Source organism: Gossypium hirsutum, chromosome A08, assembly GCF_007990345.1.
Source record: "Gossypium hirsutum isolate 1008001.06 chromosome A08, Gossypium_hirsutum_v2.1, whole genome shotgun sequence".
In the NCBI taxonomy this organism is placed as follows: Eukaryota; Viridiplantae; Streptophyta; class Magnoliopsida; order Malvales; family Malvaceae; genus Gossypium; species Gossypium hirsutum.
The window spans coordinates 113,011,397-113,038,141 of NC_053431.1; the positions used below are offsets into that span (position 1 = coordinate 113,011,397).

The 26,745-nt window shown below is 32.0% G+C and overlaps 2 protein-coding genes and 1 pseudogene across 4 annotated transcripts; 2 read left to right on the forward strand and 1 right to left on the reverse strand.

Moving 5' to 3' along the window:
• On the forward strand, window positions 1-1,740 carry LOC107920093 (ATP synthase subunit delta', mitochondrial-like; annotated as a pseudogene).
• Window positions 1,278-9,018, reverse strand: LOC107920092 (lon protease homolog 2, peroxisomal). Its single transcript, XM_016849613.2, has 17 exons — window positions 8,788-9,018; window positions 7,980-8,092; window positions 7,790-7,898; window positions 7,451-7,620; window positions 7,049-7,140; window positions 6,716-6,895; window positions 6,552-6,635; window positions 6,127-6,254; window positions 5,798-5,999; window positions 5,514-5,720; window positions 4,744-4,874; window positions 4,262-4,475; window positions 3,457-3,759; window positions 3,017-3,211; window positions 2,357-2,602; window positions 2,061-2,162; window positions 1,278-1,774 (listed from the first exon to the last, which is right to left on the reverse strand). Exons 1-17 carry the CDS (start codon window positions 8,892-8,894, stop codon window positions 1,691-1,693), a joined length of 2,667 nt encoding a protein of 888 aa, XP_016705102.2. The 5' UTR covers window positions 8,895-9,018; the 3' UTR covers window positions 1,278-1,690.
• Window positions 9,019-12,135: 3,117 nt separating this feature from the next.
• Window positions 12,136-17,394, forward strand: LOC107918661 (outer envelope protein 80, chloroplastic). Of its 3 annotated transcripts, none has more exons than XR_001690191.2 (10): window positions 12,137-12,678; window positions 12,910-13,000; window positions 13,107-13,204; window positions 13,344-13,374; window positions 13,526-13,619; window positions 14,666-14,747; window positions 14,871-14,906; window positions 15,167-15,320; window positions 16,708-16,786; window positions 17,113-17,394. XR_001690191.2 is itself a non-coding variant. In XM_016848246.2 (9 exons), exons 1-9 carry the CDS (start codon window positions 12,590-12,592, stop codon window positions 17,116-17,118), a joined length of 681 nt encoding a protein of 226 aa, XP_016703735.1. In that variant the 5' UTR covers window positions 12,136-12,589; the 3' UTR covers window positions 17,119-17,394. The 3 variants fall into 3 exon arrangements, 1 of the variants encoding a protein (XP_016703735.1); XR_001690192.2 differs by having other exon boundaries at window positions 12,494-12,678; window positions 12,918-13,000; XM_016848246.2 differs by lacking the exon at window positions 16,708-16,786 and having other exon boundaries at window positions 12,136-12,678.
• Window positions 17,395-26,745: the final 9,351 nt, after the last annotated feature.

Here is a 26,745-nt window from a genome sequence, read left to right on the forward strand (position 1 = left end):
AAACCTAGTAGGATCCACCGCCACCAAAAGAAAGCGTCTGACCATGTTCCGGCAAGCGTCGAGCTTTCTCCGCACACGTACCTGCAAGATTCCAACTTCATTGAATCATGGAGCAAAGTTATACCCAAATTGGACCCTCCCAAGACTTCATCTGCTTTCTTCACCCCTTGCCCCGCAAAAGAGGTTTGCTTTTGATCTTTTTTGTAAAAAAAAAGGGGTTCGCTTAGATCTTCGTAGTGCGATTAATGGCTATGTATTTGGCGTCTGGGTTTTGGTTGAATTTAGTTTTGATTGATTTATGGTATATTTTAATTATATTGATCAATTACTTGAGTTATAACTTAAACTAATAATGGTCATTTACTTCCTATATTAGCAATCTTATAAGTATTTACCAATTATGCAATTTTTTTCAAACATTAATTCATTGTTTATCAATTTAAGTTCATTTCCTCTTTTACCGTATACCAATTTCTTTCTTATCGGACCAATATCCATGCTTTAGCAAAGTTATTATACTAATTCATAAGAAGTGAATCATGGTCTATCTTATCATATTAGTTATTTGTTGCAATGGCTATGACTTATGGCTTGGGAATGTCTATCTCTTCTTTGTTCTACCATATATCATTACAGTGCCTGCCAATTTATGAGCCACTTTTGTATGTAATATATATACAATTTGGGGTGTTTGAATAAAATTTCAATGTGGGAGACATCATATTAATAAATTTCTGACTTACGGTGCATCCATTTTATCAGGTCGACATGGTAATAGTTCCTGCAACAACTGGGCATATGGGTGTTTTGCCTAGGCATGTACCTACAATTCCTGAACTCAAACCTGATGTCTTGTCGGTGCATGAAGTGAAGGATGTAACAAAATATTTGCTCAGCAGTGCCACCAACTATGTTGCTGATATTATTACCGTGGAAGCAGTGCCACTCCACCGCATTGAGTCTGGCTGAGTTCACCCAAAAGCTTGGCTCAGCCACTACTGATATGGAGAAAGCTGAAGCCCAAATAGGCGTTGACGTTCACAGTGCACTCAACTCTGGTATTACAGGCTAATACTTCTGTACATAATCAAAGCAGCTCACTCCCCGTATTGCTTTCCGATTTGTGCATCAACTTTTTTATATGCCGACTTCATCAAAATTGATTAAAAAAATGATCCTATCCTCGTTTTATGCTTTCATACAATAGAAGAGGCTGGTCTGATGATCCCAAATAACAGGAACCAATCAGTTTATGAGGTTTGGTTTTGGGAAATAAGTAATGAAATGTTAGGTTACCTTGCCTGCTTTCATTATCATAATCACATCTCATCCTTGGTTTATAAAGAGTATATGTAATCTTATTTACACATAAATCTTAAACACGTAAGACTATAATGTTATTAAATTATACAGGAAGAAAAATGAAGGTAAACGAGAACATATTACAAGGGGAATTGTATGCAGGCCTCCGAAATTCAGTGTGTTAAAAGAAAAGGAAAAGGGAAACACATACCAGCAATTTCCACCCGAAGCTTCCCAACAGAGGTATATAAGCCTTATTTGCAAAAGGTCCATGACAGCTGAGCTTTGTTTCCAAACAAGACTGTATATAAATAATTGGAATCTGTGAGAAAAGACAAAGCCCCAGACAAACAATTTGGTCACCAGAGACATGCTTGAAGCGGCTTTGTCATAATTTTGAGAGTTGTCTCCATGGGGATACCCCATCAAACGCCTGCTCCAACACATCTTCCATTCGCTTGGCCAGCAGAATCTGGTGAGGGAAAATGGTCAATTGTTTCTCAGTTGCCTTGTTTATATGTTTGAGACAAAAAATCTGATCAAATGGTAAAAGTGTTATCACTAATGCAAGCACTCAAATCATTCTTAGCTGTCATCCAGATTCTAGTTCGAAAAAAAATGCCTGAATCCCCCAGTAATTGCCAAAACTTATGGGCAAACAGAACCAAATTCAAACTGCATGTTAAGATGCTGACTGAAAATACAGAAGTGCAGAGATATTAGAGTAATGTTTGCTTCAAATACGTGGGAAAAAATACCTCTAGGTTGGAAAGCACAGACGCAGGTACTTCAACTAAGTCCTTTAGATTTCTCTCTGGTAGAATAACTCTCTTGATACCATGACGGTGTGCTGCTAGTATCTGCACAATTGATATTCGGGGAAAAAATGTTGAAAATAATGGGAAATAAAAGCAGTTTCAGTCAATCTTTTTGTTATTGCATATTCTTTGACTAGAAAAGATTTTGATCAAACATAAGCAAATATTATTATCGATGATGAACATATTATTCTCTTGCAATATATACATACAATAGCTCATGAAATGAAACACACCTTATCCTTAATACCACCGACAGGTAACACAAGACCTCTCAGTGTCATTTCTCCAGTCATTGCGGTATCTGCTCTTACACATTTCTGACTAAACAAAGAAACCAGTGCCGTTACAAGCGTCACACCGGCTGATGGCCCATCCTTTGGTACAGCCCCAGCTGGAAAATGTATATGAATATCTCTACCCTGCAGCACATTTTTTTCCTCTGCAGGTGCCAACTTAAGATCTGCTGCCCTGGCTCTCACCTGAAAAATAGGAAACACTTCAAAATAAAACCCTTAAAAGAATACAGAGATATATTTGAGTTTGACAATTATACCAAGAAAGGTGCAATGGCAACCACACAAGAAATAAAAGCATAATTAACAACAAAGAAGCAGAACTGACGATAGTAATATCAACGAGCAACTTATATATGACATCTGTTTACAGAATCAACAAAAGTAGACAGGAAGTGCTCTATTGCAACTTTTAGATCATTCAGGAGGTGTTGAAGGATTAGGTAGTAATTTTTAGAAAACATGGATGATCCTGATCCAATAAATAATATACCCACACCAGCTGCAGTTTACGTAGCAACTTTTAAATCACCAGCAGCATTCATGGTGATGAATTTTGAATCAGACAAAATGTAGAAAATGTGATCCAAGAACGCATACCCATGTCAATGCTATTTTAGCAGATTCTTTAATAACATCACCAAGTTGCCCAGTAAGATGTAATTCACCATTTCCAATCATTGCTGTAGCCTCCACAAACTGAACCTCTCCTCCGAAATTGGTCCAAACAAGCCCAACAGATACTCCGGGAGTGGCAACACGATCTGCAGCTTCTCGGTCATCAAACCTAGGAGGCTGCATTAGAGAGTACAAGCACCTTATTTGTGTTAAGAAAGAATGTGAACTCAACCTACTGTCAGCATAAACTTACTCAAGCCTATGGACCACATCATACATGCAGAGTTTATGCCTAAAGTAACGGGAAAAGAAAAACTGAAACCCAAAAATATTTTTTTCACCACATTTAAATGGACCCAATTCTAAAGGTTTTAAAAAGTGAATATCCAGATAAAAGAAAAGAGCTTGTGAGGAATTATTACCCCCAATATTTTTTCCAGCATAGCCTCATCAACAACTAAACGTGAGGAAATTTTGAATGCAGTTGATATCTCATTATTATTCACACCCATTGGAAGGACTTCCATTTCCATCTCAGCTCCCTCAGCAAGCCTGTTATCCAGCAGAGGAGAAGCTAGCTTATGAACATCTTTGCTAACTGAGACAGCCTGGTCTTGCTCAGCAACTCTTACAGCAGCAGCGCGAGCCAAAGCAGCCAAGTTCCTCTCGAGATTCCGGACACCAGCTTCCCTGGTGTACCTCTGTATAACAAGTTTAACCATGGCCTACCACAATAAAAGGCATTAAGATAAGATTACTCAATATAACTTGGAGGAACTGGAATGCAAAGAAATAAATAAAATGTGCTGTACAATACAATATAACTCAATGCTTATATTAGCTTATTTTATCTTGATCTTACTGACATCTTCATCTAAATTCTAAGCAGAAGAGTTGAAGAAATAGATGCCTCTATGTTCTATTAAATTTTGAAAACGAAAGAGCTCAGACATCTTCCACGGATATAATCAACAAATATTACAAGGTAACCTTAGCCTTCAAAATGAGATGGAAAAGACCTTCATACTTGATATTAGTCCTAAATCCTAATAATCATTTATTCAACTGAGATAATAGGGAAGCAAAGACCAGCTGACAGGTTTCTAAAAATTATCTCCATGCTCAAGGGTAGTCATAACAACAGGTGTTAATGAACTTAAGACACCCAATATTATCAAGTATGGAAGCACACGCCTCAAAAAGAGAAGATTGAATTGTGATAAATACCTCCGGAATTTGAAGGTACTCAGAATTCAATCCATGCTGATCCAAAACTCGTGGAATCAAATGTTGCATGGCTATTCTTAGCTTTTCTTCAGCGGTATATCCAGGCAGCTCAATGACTTCCATCCTGTCCAAGAGTGGAGGAGGAATAGGCTGCACCCTATTTGCAGTAGCCACAAAAATCACCTTTGAAAGGTCATATGGCACATTTAAATAGCTATTCAACCTCAGTTAAAGACAACGAATGACCAACTCACACATGAAATGGGTTTAGTGATGGAGACGCAAATACCCACGTGGAATCAATAACAATGTCATATATACAATTCAAAAAAGGGTCAAAGAATAAATGTTAAATGAAGTCCTCAAGTTAAACAGCAACGCAATTTTTCAAGGATTTACTAATAAAGATCAATAAAGTTACTGCTGGTTTACCCAAGCCAAAGTTCACCATGTTAATCTAGACATAGAAGAAAGTAGGATACTGATCGTTGAAAGATTTATTCTGCTCCGGATCAAGAACCTCCAGTAGAGCTGAAGCTGGATCACCACGCACATCAGAACCTGTCTTGTCAATCTCGTCCAATAGCATGACTGGGTTGCAAACACCTACTCTCTAGAAGCCAAATAAAATCAGGATGGTAAGACCAATAACCATTGGCATATAATATAAATCCAATAAGGATATTGAGAATCTTAATTCACGGGGGATTCAGTTCTCCAAGCTTCAGATTGTCAGCCTATGATAAATTTCATATGGCATCATACAAACTTAAATCATCATTTACTTCTAACTGGTTTTGTCTGATTCTCAAACTAATTGATGAGGCAAAAAGAACCATAATGCCCTACATATATTAATGCAGTAATGCACAGGATCACAATACAAACAGTAAGGCATAGAAAACTGCTGTGGAGCACACTCATACAATGACTTGGTAGAAGATAAAAGCTGAATACATCAACTTCTAGCATATTTAAGAGTGGAAATTAACCCCCGATCAAAATCAAAACAGGTTATGCTGTTAAAGAGGCAATACAGTCTAATAAATCATTCAGCGAGAAAGTAGAACAAGAACATTTCTCAAAGAATGGTTAAATTGCTAATGGTGTTCCACTGAAACAAATGTAGACCTATAATAATGGATATTCTTAGTCAGCTCACAGTTGGGGAAAACAGCACTGCAAGACCTGTATGCAATAGAGCAGAACATAAAGTCTAGAATCACATTATAATACAAGAAACCCATTTTACCTTTAACCCATCAATAAGACGCCCAGGCATACTTCCAATATATGTTCTCCTATGCCCTCGGATATCAGCCTCATCCTTGACACCACCCAAAGATATGCGCACAAATTTTCTTCCCAAAGCAGCAGCGATCGATGATGCTAATGATGTTTTCCCAACACCTGGTGGGCCAACAAAGCACAGAACTGGACCCCTTGCATCTGGCTTAAGCTGATTGCAATAGTTCAAACCAAATGAATATATATAAAATTAAAAGGTATCAAAGCAACAATAAATAATTGGTCAACCTTCCGAACAGCCAGATATTCGATTATCCGTTGCTTGACCTTGGCTAAACCGTAATGGTCACAGTCCAGACGGTCTTTTGCTGCCTTCAGGTCCAATTCCTGTTCTTCACTGGCCTTTTGCCAAGGCAGATCAGCAAGAAGCTCCAAGTAGACACGTGAACTATTGTATCCAGGTTGTTGCGGTTGCATTTTCTTAAGCCTCCTGAAATGAGAATAATAGACAACCTTGTTAAACATCATATCCAATTAAAATAGAATATAACAACTTTGGATCACAAAACGAGTTTCACAAAATTTGCCACTTATACTGTTCTTGCATATTATTATACCTCAACTCCCTCTGTGCATGCTTCCAGATATTTGAAGGCATCCCCGCACTCTGCATCTTTCTTTCCAAGGCAGCCAAATCATCCTCATCATCATCATTGTCTCCAAGCTCCTCTTTTATGGCCCTCATCTAGAATATATTTCAAAAGTCAAATGCTTAGGCAGGTAAAACTTAGAAAACGTGAAATGTACATGCAAAAAACCAAGAAAAGGTTTTTCCAGCAGCAAAGATAGCTCCAAACATGAGACACGAGAAACCCCCAAAAAACTATCTTTACAGGTGGACCATCTCCACCCCTACTGATGCTATACAAACGGCTGGAAAATAACAAACCATAGGTTACTAATTAGTCTGTTCCTGCAAAAAACCTGTAGCACCCTCTACTTTCCACTCCCTAAAAACTTCCAGCTGTTGAAGAAAGCTAACCTGTTGTCGCAAAAGAAACTCCTTCTGTGATTTTGACAATTGCCCTTCAACCTTTTGTGTAATCTTCTCTGCTACACGTATTGACTGCAAATGTAATACATTAACTGGATAAAGTCCAAAAGAAGAATTAAACTGACAATGTTAACCATAAGTAAATAGCTCACCTGTAGATGCCTGTCAACTAACTCAGTAGCTTTTGAAAGCCTTACTTTAGGATCAACAGAATCCAACATAGAGAGCTGCTCTTCAAGACTCATCTCAAAGCTAGCAACAAATATATCAGCCAATTTGTGAAGAGGAAGTGTCTCCAAAAGAACTTTTATCCTTCCACCAGTTTTTTGTTTCTGACAGCAGGCACAAAGACATGAATTGTCACTAGAATGATAACACAAGAACATAGCCAAGTTTGCAATCAACAAGAGAACTAACAATCTTTATTTGATTCGTGACATAGGTCAGAGACACTGATAAGTAAAAGAACAGGTTAAATATTTTACCTGCTCAAGAACAGAAATAAGCTCCATAGCAGTTGCTTTGAATTGTCGAGACAATGTTACAAAATCTGGATCTTGTTCCACTTGCTCCATCTCTAAGCACAATTAAAAGGTTGAATAAACTTACAAACATGAACAGGATACTAAACAGTGTTACAATTCTAATGTTCTCAAAAGGAACACTTGCATCTAAAAAGCAGGATATTCTCTCTCTTGATAAAATAAATGCATCCAGAGTTAATTCTAGCCAAAGACCATAGGACATAATCTTTCTGGTACTAGAGATTGAAAAAGAGACTAGTGATACCAACTTATTATATTTTTTATTTTGAAACAGAAAGAACACTATGCACTCATATTGTTAGTGATTGTGCTTACAGAAGAAAGAATGTTATGCCAACTTACCAGCCTTAGTCATCTCAAGTGAAGATATCTTTGCAGTGCAGTAAGGTCCTCGTGTGCTAAGTTCGTCTACATTGAATCTGCATAAACCTTCAAGGACCACAATGTACGTGACCCTCCCACTCGGTTTCTCCACTCCTCTTGACAGATGCAAAGCACGTGCAGCCACACCCCTGGGATATCAAAATCAAACGTAAGTACCATAAGTATAGCCTTATCTCACTAGAAGAAGAAAAGAGTAAAGGTCAAGGTCTTGAATATTGACATAAGAAAAAAAGAAATAGGCTTAATGAAACAATATCTGAAAGCACAAAACAGTTGTAGATAATTGATTGAAAGTACCTTTTATGCCAATGAATAACTTCAGGGTGGCTTTTCCCATCAACCTTGTGACTATCTGATGTGCTAATCTGAACTTTTGAGCTCCGCTCTCCAGATTCACTTCCTACACCTGAAAAATGGTTTAAAACCTCTTACTAAAAAAAACTTTAAGCATTCGTCTTGGTAGCAAAACAAGTCCACAAATAACAACCTTGAGATAACACAGAATCCATTGAAGTCATCTCAGCAGCATCTCGAACTGGAAGAATCCCAATTAATCCTTTCTCTTCTCGCTGCCATAGCTCTTGCTCCACCAATTTCACACTGCAATGGTCACAATAACAAATAACGAACCAATCCCGTGATTCTACCAGCTCCATTGCTATTATTCAGCTAAAATAAACAGAACATTACATAACTCAAGTACAATTTAGGAAATAGCTTGAATTTCCAAGAACTGGAAGTGAATGGAATATGAGCTCGAACTAGAAGACCCAAAAACTCAACCAATTTCGCACTGAAAAGGTCAAACCACTTTTTCTCTAATAACAAATAACGAACTAATCCGTGATTCTACTATCTCCATTTTTATTATTCAGCTAAAATAAACAAAACATTACATCAAACCCGACGTTTAGAAAAGAATAACTCACGTACAATTTAGGAAATAACTTGAATTTCTAAGAACTGGAAGTGAATGGTTAATATGAGCTCCAGTTAGAAGAGTCGAAAACTTTTAAAGCCATGTACGTTTCACTAGAAAAAAAAAAGAAAAAAAAAGAGGAAAACAAAGCCTGATATTATAAGTAAGAACCAAGGAAATAAACTCGCAAAAAAAAATCCATTCTACTTTTGAAAAAAAGAGAGAACCAGAGAAACGACCCTAATTCCAAAATTTGAAGCCATAAAAATTTTTCCCCATTTTTGTTTTCTATGGAAACAAACAAGAGAAAGAAAATTCGTCGCTGGTTAATAGAGTTTAGTCAAATACCCAAAAGAGAACAAAAAGAAAAGGAAACCTGCTATGTGAAGTGCAGCGAATCCGAATAAAGGCACCAGGCAATAAAACTTTGTTTCTGAACGGAAGAATCGCTAAACGACCTGGCAGCTCCACCGATTCCGCCATTTTTAAAAACCTTCGTTTTCTCAGAGGAAATTAGAAATAGAAGAGAAACCAGAAGGAAAGAGAGACTACTAATTTGTTTAGCTGATAGTTAACCATATAAAAAACCATTTAAAATACAGTCATGAAAACAATGAAAAAATAATAACAAAAGAGGCTTTATTGTAACTTGGATCCTAAACTATATCTTAAATTTCAGATTGATCCCTAAAGTTTTTCTACCATAAATAGTCCTAAACCATCAATTTATCTAAAAACAAAAAAAAAAACATTATATGTAACACATCTTTATTGTATTGTATGCCATACACTTTCTAGTTAAATAAAACAAAGAACCAACTGGAAAATTTAGGTTTAATTTAGAGCTCAGTTTACAAAATCGAATAAGATAGAGTTCATCTATATGAATTTTCGACTTAAATAATTTAAAATCTTTTTTCTCAGTTGTTTCTTGTTTGAACTTTATTCCCTTATTGAAAGTGTAATGTGTTTTACCATTTCATCCTTTTGAAATGGTAATAATTGACTATATTTCTAATGAAATTTTATTTATTTGAATTTCTGAATAATAATTTTTGTTCCTGATTGATTAAATAACAAGCTTAACGAAGTTCATTAAATTATGGGGTTTCCTTTTCACATTTATCTATATTAAATTATGGAGTTTCCTTTCCATGATTATGATAAGGAAAGGTGTTTCTCTTTTTCAGTAAAAATGAATATTTTTATGTGGAGTGATTAAATCATTTTTACTTCGTTTGGTTGTCATTCATTAATTATTTAAATAAATATTTTTGTCATATTTTATTTTTTAATAGTTAAAATTTAGTACACATAAATATTTAGAAAAAATATATATTATAAAAACTTTAAAGAATTAGTTTTGAAATATGATTTTTTATCAAATTTAATTAATAAAAATATTTAAATTAATTGAGGTTAAAGTTACAAAAATTTGACCTTTATAGGAAAAAAAGAGTATTTTTACTATAACAAAACACTGAAATGAGTGGGTGTCACTTGATTAAGGTACATTAACAATGTAAGTAAATATATATATATAACAAATTTTAAAAAATTTGATATAATAACTAAATATAGCTTAGTTGAAGTAATTATAAAGTTAACTTATTAAAAATTATAATATTTTGGTTTAACTCTCGTCACGTGCAAGTGGTTTTTAAATTTTATTTAAAAAAAATAAATTTACCTTTAATGGACTTAATTATAGTATAGATATATATTAAATATTCAACTTTATCATTTCAACAAAAGTATTATTTAATTTCTATGCCAATTTTTAATAAGTATATTTGTTAAATTATTTTTCTCTCAAATCCCAAGTATATCATTACCTAATATTTTTCTAAGCAACTCAAAGATATTATTTATAAAGCTACACTGTCAAAACGTAAATAATAATATAGAATTAATTTGTTTGGCTTTAATAAAGTAAATATAAATTATCTAATATAAACTATAAAAAATAACTTGAATATAATCATTAATTTTTTTATCAAAATTTTCATAAGATAAATGAAAATTAACGTTTCATACATGCAAAAGTTACAAACTCGAACTCATGAAGCTAGTAACCCTTCACTCTATGAAAAAGACAATGAATCGCCATCACTAGAATCAAGTCTCCTGGTGATAAATTGGGAGCAATGAGAGATTCCAGCAGTAGCCTCAGCCCCTTTTTTAAAAATTATAATATTTTAAATTAGTCTATAATAAAATTATATTTTAATTTTTAAAATGATAAAAATATAATTTAATTATTTAAAAATTATAAAAATATAAAGTATTAAAATAATAAAATTACATTTTAACTCTTATAAAATTATACAACTTAATTTTGAATTTTTTTTTTTACTTTGCTTCTTGAGTATCAAAATAAATAAAACATTGATGCAATGAGTCTCTGTACAAGTCTTAACTGTCAAGACTGTAAAAACATATCTAACGGACACCTAACTAAAAGCAATTTCTAGAGAACTCCAATCATTAGAAACTCGAAAGAGTCGCGATTGACATCCACATAATGCTAAATCATGAGAAAACCCATGGAAAAAATTGAAGTGATTATACATGCACTACAGGAAAATAGGGCTTTAGCGGCGTTTTTAGCGGCATTTTATCAAAAAACACCGCAAAAATTATAAAACACGGAGCAATAGCGACATTTTGGTAAAATGCCGCTAAAAACCAGAGCATTAGCGGCGCTTTTGGTAAAACGCCGCTAAAAAGCAGAGCATTAGCGGCGCTTTTGGTAAAACGCCGCTAAAAACTAGAGCATTAGCGGCGCTTTCAATAAAACGCCGCTAAAAGTCATATAATCTTAAAAACCCTAAAACACTAAATATAACTCCTAAAACCCTAAACTCCAAAAAACATCATATGGATGTTGATGTGTATATACATAGATATTAATGTAAAAGCTTATGTTCATAATAATTTATGAAATTAAAACTGAATGGGGTTTGAAACGATATCACATACAATTAAAGAATTAGCTTAAAACTGAATGGGGTTTGAAAGGGAAGAAAAAGGTCTAAACCTTTGAAACATAAACTACAATTGAACAACATTGGTGTGTTGGCATACAAATTAGACGACATGTTTGATGGTATTGGGATATCACCCAACTGTTGACTGAGTCTTAGCAATTAACATTCAACGCCAATTGTGAATTGTGAATTTATTTAAATTTTCATTTATAGATGTAATTTAATTATGATTTTAGGGTTGTTTTAGCAAAAACTAATAACTAATATTATTATCTAAACATGAATTATCATCAAATTAACTCTAAAACTCGAATTAAATACTAAAAAATATCAAACTCGGGTACCAAATTATACATTAAATCAAAAGAAAATATAAATTATTATTTTAATTTTTATCTTTTTCAAATAAGTAAAAAGGAAATTAATAGCTTCGACTTCAATACTATATTCAAATCGAGCAAAAGTGACAAAAAAAGTCAACATTTTTTTTTATAAATCTAACACTAAAAAAAAATTTAAATTAGTATTTCAGGCTTTGTCTACAGAGAAAATTCATATATTCAGCATTATATCATCAAATAAATTTTACTAATTCAATAAATTAGTATTTTAAATTTTGTCTAAAAAGGAAATTTATACATTCAAACATTTTTTTTATTTGATGAAAAACTCAGCAAAAAGTAAATAATAGTGGCGTTTTTATATGAAAAGGCCGCAAAAAAATATTTTCCTTCAAACATCAAGCGTTTAATCCCCAAAATTTTCCCCGTTAAACCTTTAATTTTTCCCCCGTTGGTGCCTCTTATTCTTTCTTCCATTTCAGGTGCCTTAGGAATCGCCCCCTCCCTCCTACCACATCCACTCACTCTCCCCTACTATGTTGTTCGTCTCTCTCTTTAACCGCCCAGACCTACAACCTTGTTAATGCGCCTCTGCTATGTTCCGCTTCCTTGTCCCTGTCTCAACCCAACTCTCTCGACTCCACCCAGTCCGGCTCGGAGGTGCCACAGAAGGGACAGTCCACTACCGCTGGTCGTTATGACGAGGAAAGGGTTTTGATAAGCGAGGTTCTTGTCAGTAACAAAGATGGAGAGGAGTTGGAGTGGAAAGACCTCGAAATGGAAGCCCTTACCGCGTTGAAAGCTTGCCCAGCCAACTCTGCTTTGACGGTGCGGGAGGTTCAGGAAGATGTCCACCGGATCATTGATAGCGGTTACTTCTCTTCCTGTATGCCTGTGGCCGTTGACACGCGGGATGGTATCAGATTGGTGTTTCAAGTATGTTGTCTCAAGCCAAATTCATTTTACTTACATTTTGGTGTCGTTTCTATTTTTTTCCTACTTGTTTTGAACAATCATAGGATTGTAAATAGAGAATTGATATGGAGTTGAGCTGCTAGGTTTTAGGTCATTGCAATGGATAGACTTGCTCTTAGATGATTAGCTTGATGAGCTGCTTGTTAATTATGGTCATAAGAGGCCTTCGTTATTTTTACTTTTGGTGTCAAGCTGTGCAGGAAAAGTGGTAAATCTCAAGCGCTTGGATGAAGTAATTAATTCCATCAATGGATGGTATATGGAATGTGGTCTTTTTGGCTTGGTTAGTACCTTGCCTTGCTGGGTTCTTTAATTTGTACGTGCAAATGTTCTATTTGTTAATCTTTGAAGACAAACCATTTTTTTTAAACTGTCCTTTGACCTTATAGGTTTCTGGAGTTGATATTTTTTCTGGAGGTACTATAAGGTTACAAGTTGCAGAAGCTGAGGTCAACAATATATCCATACGCTTCCTTGATCGAAAGACGTAAGAAGCTTCCTTCAGTTTGCTTTATCCACACTTGGGTGTTGTTTACTTAAATAGGCAGACTCTCAAACATGTATATTAGACTCTTGGATTTATTAGTATTGGGATATATGACCGTAAAAGCTTGTAATTGTTTCAGTGGTGAACCAACTAAAGGGAAGAAGGGACAGGTGACCCTAGGTCCAACTTTTGTTACATGCATTGACTTTTAATTGATGATTAATCATGAAGCTAGTATATTCTTATCAAAGAAGAGTGCTTGTGGTAAGCACCACTGTCCTGACTATCTTTTGTTGCTTCCTTTGAATGATCCTCTTATAGGTGTATAGTATGCTTCAAGGGAAAAGAGATGTGGATACAGTGTCAACTATGGGTCTTATGATAGATGTCAGTATCATTCCTCAACCAGCTGGAGGTGAGTGAGTATATCTTTTAAAGAAGTTTGCACAAAATTGTATGTTGTGTTCCTGAAAATGTATTTAATGTGCATTCTCCTAGTCAGTTTTTGGTTTATTGTTTTATGCATTTACTTGATTAATGCAGAATTTTCAGGGTGATAATAATGCAATAGCAAGAATATCTACTGAATTTTATTCTGGATTAGTATTGTTATGGTTGTAAATATTATGTTATAACAGGAATGTGCACTGGTTTATTCTGGATTCTTATTATGGATTAGCGTAACCGTAATCATGTTATAGTAAACAGCAGTATTAGCAAATTAAATGTTATTTGCTTTGTTTATTCCCATTGTAATTGATGGAAATCTTTCTTAGTGACTTCAAAATAGATATGAGAATAGATTGACATGGGATTTCCTTTAAGCTTTTAGAATATGGCTACCATTTTTATTTGTCTGAAATACTCCCAAACTCGCTTTCTTTTTATAAAGGTTTCTTGTATCTTTTTTGAGTGTATGGTCCTAAGATGCTTCTAAGAACACATGTTCTGTTGAATATTGGCTTTGGTTGGTTGAGGATTGCTGTAATAAAGTTGAGTATTAAATTAGAAAGACAAAGGCTTTGTACTATAAGTGCTTTTAGTTGTTGCTTTTTGTGTGTGTGTGTGTGATAGATAATGAAAAGCAATAAAATAAAAATAATAGTATAAAGGAACTGAAAACAAGGGATAAATAGTCCCCCAAAAAAGAGCAAAGATGTCAACTAGATTAAGTCAAAATTTTTTATGGTTTGACAGTAAGATTTTCTTTTTTCTACTTTTCAGTTGCCATAAAGACTTATTTTAGTTGCTAGGGTAGTACAAAGCTTTTGTTGAAAACTTGAAACCAATGGAATACATTTGTTTTTTCCTTTACAGGATTTGATGCTAATTGATTTTAAATGCATCACATGACATGCTTTTTCTCTTTTTTCTTTTCGGTAATAGTTTGCAAGTAAAGAAATTTTCAGAGCTTTTCTATGCCTTTATTTGTCTATTATCGTTTGATTGTAAACATTTTAGATGCTGGTAAAGTTGATTTGGTAATGAATGTTGTTGAACGTCCGAGTGGTGGTTTTTCTGCTGGTGGTGGAATATCAAGCTGGTAAGTCTTGCTAGTTTAAATTGCAATTCTACATGTTCTACTAATTTAGTTACTAAAGTCCGGACTTATTTATCTGTGGTATATCTTAAATTATATTTATGCAAGTGATCTGTAATTTTGCAGGATTACAAGTGGCCCTTTATCAGGACTTATTGGAAGGTAACATAGCATATCTAGTTCCTGGCTGATTCCTTATGTGCCATTCATCTCACTCCTTTTGCGGTTCCATTTGATTTGTGCATACAAATGTTATGTTTCATCTCACTGACCTGTTTATGTCGTTTTGAGCCTTTAGCATTGCTTGATTTCTGTCCTATTGTTCTTGAGGCAAAAGGGAGAAGAATTTGAGTCTTCTATATATATCTGATGCAATGTTTTATGCTGTTTATCTTGTCTCATTTGTTATGTCCTATGTGCAGCTTTGCATATTCTTATAGAAATTTGTTTGGAAGAAACCAAAAGCTTAATAATTCCTTGAAGAGGGGCCAAATCGACTCTATATTCCGCATTAACTATACAGACCCATGGATTGAAGGAGATGATAAGAGGACATCTAGAACAATAATTATCCAGGTGGGTTTTTCTAGTGACTTTTTTTTTACATTGATGTTTTTTTTAAAAATTATTTTAACTTTTATTTTTTAAAATTTAATCTAATTCCATTTCTTTTAGATGAAAAAAGTGAATTATACTATTAAAATTTTAATGGCACTAACATAAAAATTTAAGTGACAATTAGCGTGTGATTTGTAAAATTCAAAAAGATATGTAAAAAATAGTAAAAAAATCAAAAAATCAATTGAAAAGCTCTTAAAAGTTTTTAAAAATAATTATCTAAGCCAACAATAAAGTATACTTGAATTTTCATGCAGGCTACCATATTAATGCTACTAAAATTTTAGTAGTTCAATCACCTTTTCCATTCATAAAAAATTACAATTTAACTAAAATTTAACTATTGAGAGTAGAAGTAATCAAAAATAGATTAATGTGATAAAATATATATATATATTAAGGGCTAAGTTTATTATCATGTCAAAAATATCTCATTGCTTTATTTTATTTTTATTCCATATCTATGAGTTTATCATAAAAATAATTATTGCATTCTTTTTGATTGTTTGGAAAACTAGGGTATTTTTCTCTCTCTCCAAATGTGATCCTGTTAGATGATAGGTTTACTATACCTGTCACATATGATATGTTTTATTTTTTTATTTTTTAAAAGAGAGATTAAACTAATGATAATAGAGGTGAGAAAAACTCGAATCAATTTGAAAAAAATTAAAAAATAAATTTCAAATTAATTGAATCGAGTTATTTGATTTCTTCGAGTCAATTTGAATAGGTAATTCTAGTTTCGAGTCGAGTTGAATTTTACAATTCGAATAGTAAATTGGTGAAAATACCCCTTTGGTCCCTGTTAGTTTTGAAAATGAGTAAATTGATCTCTTTTAACAAAAAATACAAAATAATTTTTAAAATTCAAAATATTTATAAAAATTCCAAAATTTGTGGTTTTTAAAATATTATAAAAATTATAAAAAGTAAAGAACATATAAAAATTTTAAAATTATTTTAACTTTTATTTTTTTAAATGGAATGCTTGGACGTTGGTTTTGGTTTGGTTTTGTTCTTTTTCCATTTTTTTTCTTGCTCTTCTTACATATAAGTCTTCAATGAGTCTTTTAGTTAAAAATGTGATTTGTATTGGCTTGAATGTTCATTTTTTCCTTATTTGGTTTACAAGTAACTAAAAATTGTATCTGTCTAATTATTGCTTAGATTGTAGTACTTTGTGCAATTATTTCTACCGTCTTGATTCCAATGATTATAAATGTAAGCCGTATGATTCTTTGGTCACCCATCAGTACCGTATGTGGTACTGTAAGGGATATTGACTTACTTTACAACTTGTTTCTCAGTTGTTTATTTTAAAATTTTCTTCTGCATATTCCAGGGATGCATGGGACATGGCTGCTGAAATTTGCCTTTCTCAGCTTCCATCGTTGGTTGAGAATCGTAATGCAGAGTTCCAAGTGTGTTTTTCTTTCAGAGTTAGAACTTACTTGAATGTAAATTAAATGTTAAGGATTTAATAGGAGTAATATAGGGATCTATGGATTTATTTAAGGGTAAATTTTAAGATTTTTTGGTTGCATAAGCCCTTGAATTTATGCTAAAAGTGGAATTTATTATAATTTTATTGATTATTTTGAAAAATCTATAGCCAAGAAAAAAAAAGAGAAATAAATATGTATAAATTATGTAAGTTCTTTGTGTAGCATTTTAAAAACTTCAAAGCTCACAGATGATTTGTTATACTCTATATGAGTTCATTGATTCTATGTTTTTGCAATTTCAGGTATGATCATGGGTGCAGCAACTTCAATTGAAAAGTACTTGTACAGGTCTGGAGTAGGTCAATCAAAAAGCTCTGCTGGAATTAAACTGACAAGTAATTGTAGTATGCTTGTAGTTAAAGTTTCTTCTAGTGAACATCATGTTGTTTATTCGGTAGAAGTTTCAAAGATTTTACTTTTTAGAAGAAAGTGTATTGTAGTCATTAGATTGGGTTTTCAAAGATTGATTATGAACATTTTGATCAAATGAAAAGTTCTCTTATTAATGTTTTTGAACTCAAAAACAATTTAAAATGTGTCCATTATTAGGTTATTTAAATTTTGTATGATCATTTAAGGTAAGAATGAATATGAAATGATTAAAAAGGAAGTTGAAATATATATGGTCTCTAGTGGCGTTTTTGGGAAAAGTGTCGCTAAAGATCATGTCTTTAGTGGCGTTTTTAGGGAAAGCGCCGCTAAAGGTCATGACTTTTAGTGGCGTTTTTGGGGAAAGACCTTTAGCGCCGTTGTAGGCCTAAAAAACGCTGCTAAAAACCTGTTTTGCTGTAGTGATGTTTAAATGCAAAACTATTTAACCAATTTCCGAATTTCAATATTACATAGGATTTAAAAGTTCAAAAACAGACTCGCTTCTTTAAATATTTATATTTTTATATAAAAGTTTAATACATAATTTAATATTTAAATTTGTCAATTTTTTTAATACGGTACTTGAGATTTTCTTAATTTAATATGGCATATTTGTATTTGGTTAAAAATACATATTTTGATATCCAAAAGTAATTGTTAAAGTTGTGTGACCCAAATTCTAAGAAATTACTTGCAAGTCAAGTTAAACAAAAATATATTTTCTTTCTAAAAGATTTAGTATTTATTAGTATAATATATTTAGCATTTATTACTATAGATTATTTGACTTTGCTAATTTAGCCTATAGATAGGCTCTTTTACAACCTTAGAAAATACACCCATTAGATATTAGAACTCATAACACATTTAGAGAATTTTGTGTTTACGTTTTAAGGGTTCTTTGTTTTCAGGTTTTTGGGGTTTAGTTTTTATCTCCATTTTTTGTACTCTTTATTCTTTTGCCATTATAGTAAAATTATCTTTGCCCGTGGTTTTTATCCTCTTTGGAGGAGTTTTTCCACGTTAAATTTGTGTGCTCAATTTCTCAATTTATTTTGTTATTTTTACTTGTTCATTGTTTAAATCGGGTTGATCCTAATAAGTGGTATCAGAGCTAATTCAATTTTTATAAATTAGCCCATTCAAAGATGACAGCAACAAGGTTTGAAATTGAGAAGTTTGATGGTGAGACAAATTTCAATCTATGGCAAGTTCGAATGATGACAATTCTAGTTCAAACAGGCTTGAAAAAGATTGTTACTGGAAAAAAACCTGATAATCTAAATCAAACAGAATGGGCAGAGCTTGATGAAAAAGTCTTGTCTGCAATCTAGTTGTGCCTTGCGAATACGTTATTGCAAAAGGTATTGATGGAAAAGACCTCATTCGCATTGTGGAAAAGGTTGGAAACTCTTTATGTGACTAAGTCTCTGACTAACCGTTTAGTGTTGAAACAACATCTATTTACGTTTCGTATGAACGAAGGTGAGCTTCTTAGAGATCACATCAATCAGTTCATTACTCTTTTAAATGATTTAAAGAACGTTGAGATTCATATTGACGAAGAAGATCAAGCTATGATATTATTGTGCTCTTTACCTTCTTCGTACAAGTCTTTCAGGGAAACACTGATTTATGGTAGAGACAAACTCTCATTCGAAGATGTGAAGGGTCATTTGTTGAGTAGAGGCAAACTTGACATGGAGTTTGGTTTGGATAGTAAGGCAGATAGGTAACCTTCCGTTTTGGTAGCATCAAAGAAACTAAACAAAATGTGTCGCTATTGTAAAAAGTTAGGTCATATCAAAGCAGGTTGCTATAAACTGCAAAATAAAAGAGCTGCTGAGATTAACGAAGAAGATGTAGTTGGTGCTAATTTGGCTTATGAAGGCGGTGATGATTTCTTATTAAAGTCAACGAGTGATAACTCCAAGCTCACGTCTGAGTGGATCCTAAATTGGGATGTTCTTTCCACATGTGTCCCAATAGAGAATGTTTCTCCACGTACAGTTCAGTTGAAGGTGGAGTTGTGCGCATGGGAAACGATTCATCTAGTAAGGTAATTGCTATTGGTACTGTTAAAATTAGGATACACGATGGGACGATTAGGACACTCTCAGATGTCAGGTATGTACCTGATTTACGAAAGAACCTCATCTCTTTGAGTATTTTAGACTTGAAAGGATGCAAAATCAACATCGAGTCGAGTGGCATTAAAGTATCTCATGGAGCTCTCATTTTGTTAAAAGGTAAAAGAGCCGGCAGTCTTTATATTCTGGAAGGTTCTACAGTGACCAATGAAATCGGACGTCCCTCGTCCGTTACGGAGTCGAAGTCAACTCGTTTGGAGCGGAGGCAACTTGGTCATAGGAGGGAAAAAGGTATGACCGTTTCGTTGAAGAGAGATTCTCTTTTGGATGCAGGTTTTGAAAAGTTAGGGCACTGTATTCGTGAAAATCAGACCCGAGTTAGTTTTGATTTGGCAGTGCACAAGTCGAAGGCTAGAAGTCTTCCAGCTTCTAAGCATAGATTCAACTCAGTTAATTCCCTGCATAGTTTAAGATAAGCTTCTGGCGGGTTTTGGCAAAGATGGCATTGAAAGAATTCGTGTCAATGTGGAGATTGTTAGAGTTATGTGACCCAAATTCTAAAAGATTGCTTGCAAGTCAAGTTAAATAAAAATATATTTTCTTTCTAGAAGATTTAGTATTTATTAGTATAATATATTTACCATTTATTAGCATAGTTTATTTGACTTGCTAATTTAGCCTATAAATAGGCTCTTTTACAACCTTAGAAAATACACTTATTAGATATTAGAACTCATAACACATTTAGAGAATTTTTTGTTTACGTTTTGAGGGTTCTTTGTTTTCGGGTTTTCGGGATTTAGTTTTTATCTCCATCTTTTGTACTCTTCGTTCTTTGGCCATTATAGTAAAATTATCTTTGCCTGTGGTTTTTATCCTCTTTGGAGGAGTTTTTCCACGTTAAATTTGTGTGTTCAATTTCTCAATTTATTTTGTTATTTTTACTTGTTTGTTGCTTAAATCGGGTCGATCCTAATAGTAATAATTTTAATTCAGATTTTAGTATTAATTGCTAATATTACTATGTTTGAATGTTCATGATATGGAGTTTAAAATTCAAAGATTGTTAGTCAAATAATATAAAGTTTGTAAAAGTAAATAAATCAAAATTAAAAAAAAATTATAAAATGTTCATGAAAAAAAACATAGAATATATGTGGATTGCCAAGCAGACAATTATATTTAAAATTTTAACATTTTAGCCGGTATTTCCATTAAAAGAACATCATTTTGACTCTCTCTTAAAAGATTGATAGTCAAATTTAATTCTTTTAAAAAAGTTAAGACCAAATTTAACTAAGAAAAGAATAAAAATCAAATCAAGAAAGGATAAACTGGCATTATGCCTATAATATATTAATACTATTCTTACTATCAATATATTTAGTATTTTTTTTATCAAAATTGTATAAAAGGATTAATTATAAAAATAGCATGAGTTATATATTATTTACAAAAATAGGTTGTTTTCTAGATGTTGCTAATGTGTTAAACGCTACATTTCTATTAAATTAAAAAGAATTGGTTTTGATTAAAGGTGTGCATGGGCCGGGCCACCCGGCCCGGCCTGAAGGTCCGCTCGAAATTTGGGAGGGTTTGGGCAAAAATATAGGCACAAAAAATGGGCTTGGGCAAAAAAATTAGGCCGGTTTAAAAAACGGGCCGAGCCTCAGGTAAAGCATTTTTTGCCAGAGCCAGGCCCGAATTTACTACATGACAAAAAATCTATTTTTTTAATATTATTTCTTTATTATTTTCTCCCTATTTTGCTATTATTTTACTATTATGTTGCTACTATTTTGTTGTTATTGTTTGGATATTGTATAAATTTTATTTTATTGTTAATTTATTTTATTATTTTAAACACATTTGTTAATTTTGTTATTATTTTAGAAGCATTTGCTTGTTAAGTTGCATCTATTTTAGTGTTATTTAAGTATACATATTTTTTAAAATTTATTTTCAATATGTTAAGAAATATTTATTTTGATGTTTTTAGTATTTTTGATAGTTTATATATATTTTAAAATTATATAAAAAATAATATGGGCGGCCGGGTCGGGCTCGAGTTTTAACATTTTTATTCGGGTAGGGCTTTGGCAAAACTTTAGGCCCATTTTTTGGGCTTGACCCGGACCTAACAAATGGGCCTAAATTTTTAGTTGGATCCGACCCGACCCGTCCCATGCACACCTTTAGTTTTGATTGAGAAGGGAGATGTTTTGTGTTTTTTACCAATACAAGACCAATATTGTTCAGTGGAAAGAGGAGATTGAGATCAAACTTTTTATTGAAAAAGAATTATTAAAAATTTTTTTGAAGAACATGAATGGAGCGAGAGATGGAGAGATGAACGCAGAAAGAGAGAACTTATTTTTAAGGCTAAAAATTGAGTTTTTTTTAATTAAAATCATTTTTATTTAATTAAATGACAATATATTGTCAGTATAGTTAAATATATATATATTTTTGAAGATTTTGGAGAATTGAAGGTGGCATGGATTAATATATTAGAGGCGCCCAAAAATACAATTAAAAAAATCTCTAAATAATATATAATTATATTATTTTTGTAATTAATTTTTACATTATTGAATAAAAGAACCGCACATTTGTATTGACTTCTTATATGCAGATTTATATATATAAACACACATTTGTAATGATTCACTGATTTGAATAAAGAAGTGTTATATCAACGTTGTTGGGTGGGGCTAAGGAAAAGCAAATGTTAGTCACATTTTTGGTAAAAAAAAAAAAAGAAAGGAAAAAATAATGTCTCCTGTTTGTACGCAAAGGAAAATAAAATTTAAATAAAATGTGAGGGGCCCATACAATAACAAAAGCAGCATCTGATGCGGAGACTATCGCTTTCTGGCGAGTTGTAGGCCGTTGGATGTCCGGATAAGGCGGCGGAGATACGCGCATTGTAAAATTTTATAGAAGTTTCCGCTCCAGCGTGAGAGTTGGTGCGGTGGCAGCACTTAGATAGACGTGTCAAGTTCGTATAGCATGTCGTGTTTCTATTTTATTGGTTGTAATTGACAATTACTTGTGCTTCCATAAAACCGAGTCTGAACCTTCAAAGTTCCACCTTTCAGGCTTCATTTTTGAGGAGATGCCTAATGCTCGATTAGCCACTCATCTCATCATGAACCATTGTTTTATTCTTTTCTTGATTATAATGGTTGTGTTAGATAATTAATTAATTATTTTTTATTAAATTATAAATATTACAATATATATTTTTTATATTTGAAATTTGAAATTTGAAACTTGAAATTTAATATTTTTATTTTTATTTTTAAAAATTTAATGTTTTTGTTTTCTTAAATTTAAATTTTAGGCAGGGCCCTCTAAAATTAAATTTTTTTATTTAGGCCCTTAATTTTTTTAAAAAAATTTAAATTAGTAAAGGTAAAATTGTACTTAAGCTCCAACCTAAAATTATAAAAATTTGATTTAATCTTTTAAAAATTATAAATATATAGGCTATAAAAAATTAAAATTTCTTTCGGCCTCCTCTAAATATTTGTTCTGGCTTCGCCTCTGAATTTAGGTTTATTTGTTAATATTATTAAAAATTTTTGCTATGATATTTTGAAATTAAAAAAAAAATACTTGTTATGGACTTGAATGTAGACTTAATCAAGGGATGGATAGCTTGTCTGGCCGGTTGGACAAGAATTTTTACACTTCAACTTGACCCAATTCAAATTTAATTTAAATGATAAATAATATTTTTAAAATTTAAATTTAATTATAAAAATCATAAATACTATTTTAAATAATGTGCCAATTTTGAGATTAAATGCATATTTAAACCTATTGTATATAATTCTTTTTTTTTTATCTTTAAATTACTATCTCGAAGATACACTCCAATTCATGCATGTCATAATTTGAAAGGTAAGGCATTTCATATAATTCACAATATTTCTCTCTTATCTCTCTTTTTTGTTAAACAATCGTCCAAAAGTAAATAACAAATAAGGTTGAAGTGGCGTTGAGGAAGGCTGGTTCACGAAAGCTGGGTGAAGAGCTGAAGGAAGTAAGTGAATAAACAGGGCCATCCCTGGGGGCTCTTTTGAAGTGCAATCGCCTCAAAGATAAAATGGCCCAAAAATATTTATTTATTTAACTTAATGTGCGGAAAAATATTTTAAACTAAAATAAATTAATTAAATGTTTATTGTTTTCAATTCTTAGCCATAAATACTTTATCTTCAACTCCTTGACTTCTCCAAACCTTTTCTAATTCCCAAATTCCAACTCCTACCATTAAAGTTTAAAAAGAATTTCAATTTTCCCTAAAAAAATCTACATTATTAGCATTCAGTCTTCTTTATTTTCCCATAACCATGACAACATAAGAAATTTTCTACAAATTAAATAGGTCCAAATGATTTGAGTAATATACCATTTATCAGTCATTAGCATCAATCAATTAAAGTTAATAATTTTTACTTTATATTTGAGAGATTGAGAGCCTCCCATCCACGTTCTGTTGGATTTACCATTATTGCAGGTATAATTCTTCCTCCTTCCTTTTCTTTCTTGTAATATTTTCTTTCTTAATTTGAAGATATTTTTGGGTTTTAACTAATAAAGACATTAAGTCATCCTTATATTTAACTTCTTCCCCTAAGTCCTTTTCTGATGAATCATAGTACAATATACTACTACATACACTTTCTTTATGACTTTATGCAAATTAAATTTGAGTTGTTTTTGTTACTTATTTAATTTTTTTTTGCATTTTCCTCGCAAAATAATTGGATATTGTTAATTACAGTATCTATTCGTAATTAATTATTATAATTATATTTACAGAATTTCAGTGACTTAATTTGACTTTTGGAATTAGAAAATATGAAAACAAATATTCAACTTAGAATTCTTCTATCATGTGCTATTGTTTTATTTTCTTATGTTACTTGAGTATCTGATTTATCTCTTATATATAATGTTACCTAAAAAACATTTATCTAGAAGTAAAAAAAAGGGAAAAAAAACGTGCTGAAAAGTTAAAAAAATCACAGCAAAATGCTATTGATAAATTTGTTTTTAAAAAGGTAGTTTTTAATGAAAATTTGGATCAATCAAATAAAAGTTTGCATAATGATATAAATGAGAATGATGAAATTAATGATCCAAACGAGCCTAATGATATGCCAAATGTATCCAATATTGAAAATATTGGTCTTAATGAAGAACAAACAATTCCTCCTGATATTGGCATTGATAAAGAACAAACAATTCCTTCTTTGAATATTTATGATCCTAGAAATTAGGCTCATCTTGATAACAAAACAAGAGACAATTTAATTGAAAAAGGGCCTATAAGAGGAATGAATTTTGATTTTCCTCTCGATAATAATAATAGGCATTTTTCATATGTTTATTTTTCTAGCAAGTTGAGAGTAATAGTGAGATTAACAATAGAAAATGGTTAGTTTATTTCAAACATGTTGGTAGTTTTATCAACCAAGAAGGATTTTTTGAAAAACACTAATGTTGATGTTATAATTAATGATTTTGCATCTCAGAATGCTCGTAGACCCATTTTTTTATTATTTTTTGTAGTTGATGACATAGGAGTAGATTGAATGAAAAAATATTTTTTAATTTTATTAGAAATATATATTATTCGCTTAATGTCATAAAGCATATTATTTTAATGAAATTACTAGTATATGGTTTTATTTTATTGTATTACATTTTATATATTTTTTTTGAAAAGGCTCAATTTATTATTTCACCAAAGGCCTCAAAAATGTCAAGTACAGGCATGTGAGTAAGGAGGTTATGTGCAAAGTAAAAGGCTGAGGATAATAAGGTGGCTATAATACTTAGGGGTTGATCCTTTCTTCGTCATTTTGAGGGGTATATAGGGGGAGGCTCCGTGTTTGGTAGTGTTAACATGGTGAACCTGCTATCAAGATATTATCGTGGAGTGCATGAGGAGGATGACTGTGATGTGACTCATTTTGCCATTACTTCTGAGTTGTGGTACAAGGTTGTTAGGTGGCCTAAAAGCCACGTTCTTAACAGAAAAACGGTTGTCCTAAAAAACAAGTGGACGAGACCTTTCCAAAAGGAGTAGGTAGCTAGGTCATAGAGATGATTGACCAAGGCCCTTTCTGGGAGAATGGGAGGTTGATTGGAATCAGGCTTTTTGGGCCACTAGTCCTTTGGTGACTAGTTGGTTGATAATGCATGCATAAAGCACCCTCAAAATAATATTTGTTATTTTGTAAAAGAAATGTACTTTTGGTAATTTTACAATTGAGTTGACACCTGATTATTTGGTGACATCAACCCAGTTAAATACACTCCAACTTTACAAAAAAAAAAAGTCATATTATCTCTCCATTTAAATTTTGGCCTCTTTTAGCCATTGAATTTATATTATTTGTTAAATCACCACAAAATGGATCAGAAAGTTAATGTTTGTTAACTTATCTAATGTGTCATACGTGTCAACAATTAATTACTTTTTTTTTAAATAAAAAAAAGTAAAAAAATATTCAAAAATATTATTAATATTTTTTAAATTTAGAAAATTAATTAATTGCTGATGTGGCATACATGTGGATTCCATATTTTTCTCATCTATTTTGAGTTGATTTGACAAATAATGCGAGTTTAAAGGTTAAAAGAGACGAAAAATTAAATGAAAGGCTAAAATAAATTTTTTTTTTTGAAGTTGAAGCTGTGATTATATTTTTATTTTATTTTATAAAATTACAAAAACATTATCAAATTATACGAAATATTACTACTTTCATAATGTCTTAGTAATTATACAAATAGCACAACATTACCTAATTATACAAAATATAGCAAATCTCATAATGTTTTATGTATACAAAAACTACATAAGATATTATCTAATTACACCAATTATAAATTATGAATTTTCCTTTTTCTCTTAAAATACAAAAAGAAAAAAAGAAACCCGGCTAAACATCCTTTGAAATTGAAGTATAAAACCAATTCCTATTTCCTACTAGAACAGAGACATGGGCTCACACCATTTCTATTGGTTAACAATTTCCCCATTCTCTTTTTATTATTAAAATGAAGGCCCATTGCTTCATGGTCCAACGGAGAAACAAATTGAAGATGTTGTACGGATGAGAAGAAACTACATTCCACCATTATTTTGATATTATATCTGTTCTTTTTAATACAATATTTAAAATTATTTATAGCCTCTCCCCAGCCTTTAAATAAGTTTCAGCCTATTCAAATCCACGTTCTCCTATTTTAACAACAATATCAATATTAATCGAATTAAAACTCAATAAAAAAAAAGTATTATATTTAAATATAGTCGCTTCCTACTTTCAATTATATTAAAAAAAGTAAACCACAAATTAATTTTATAATGACATCAACATTAATGTA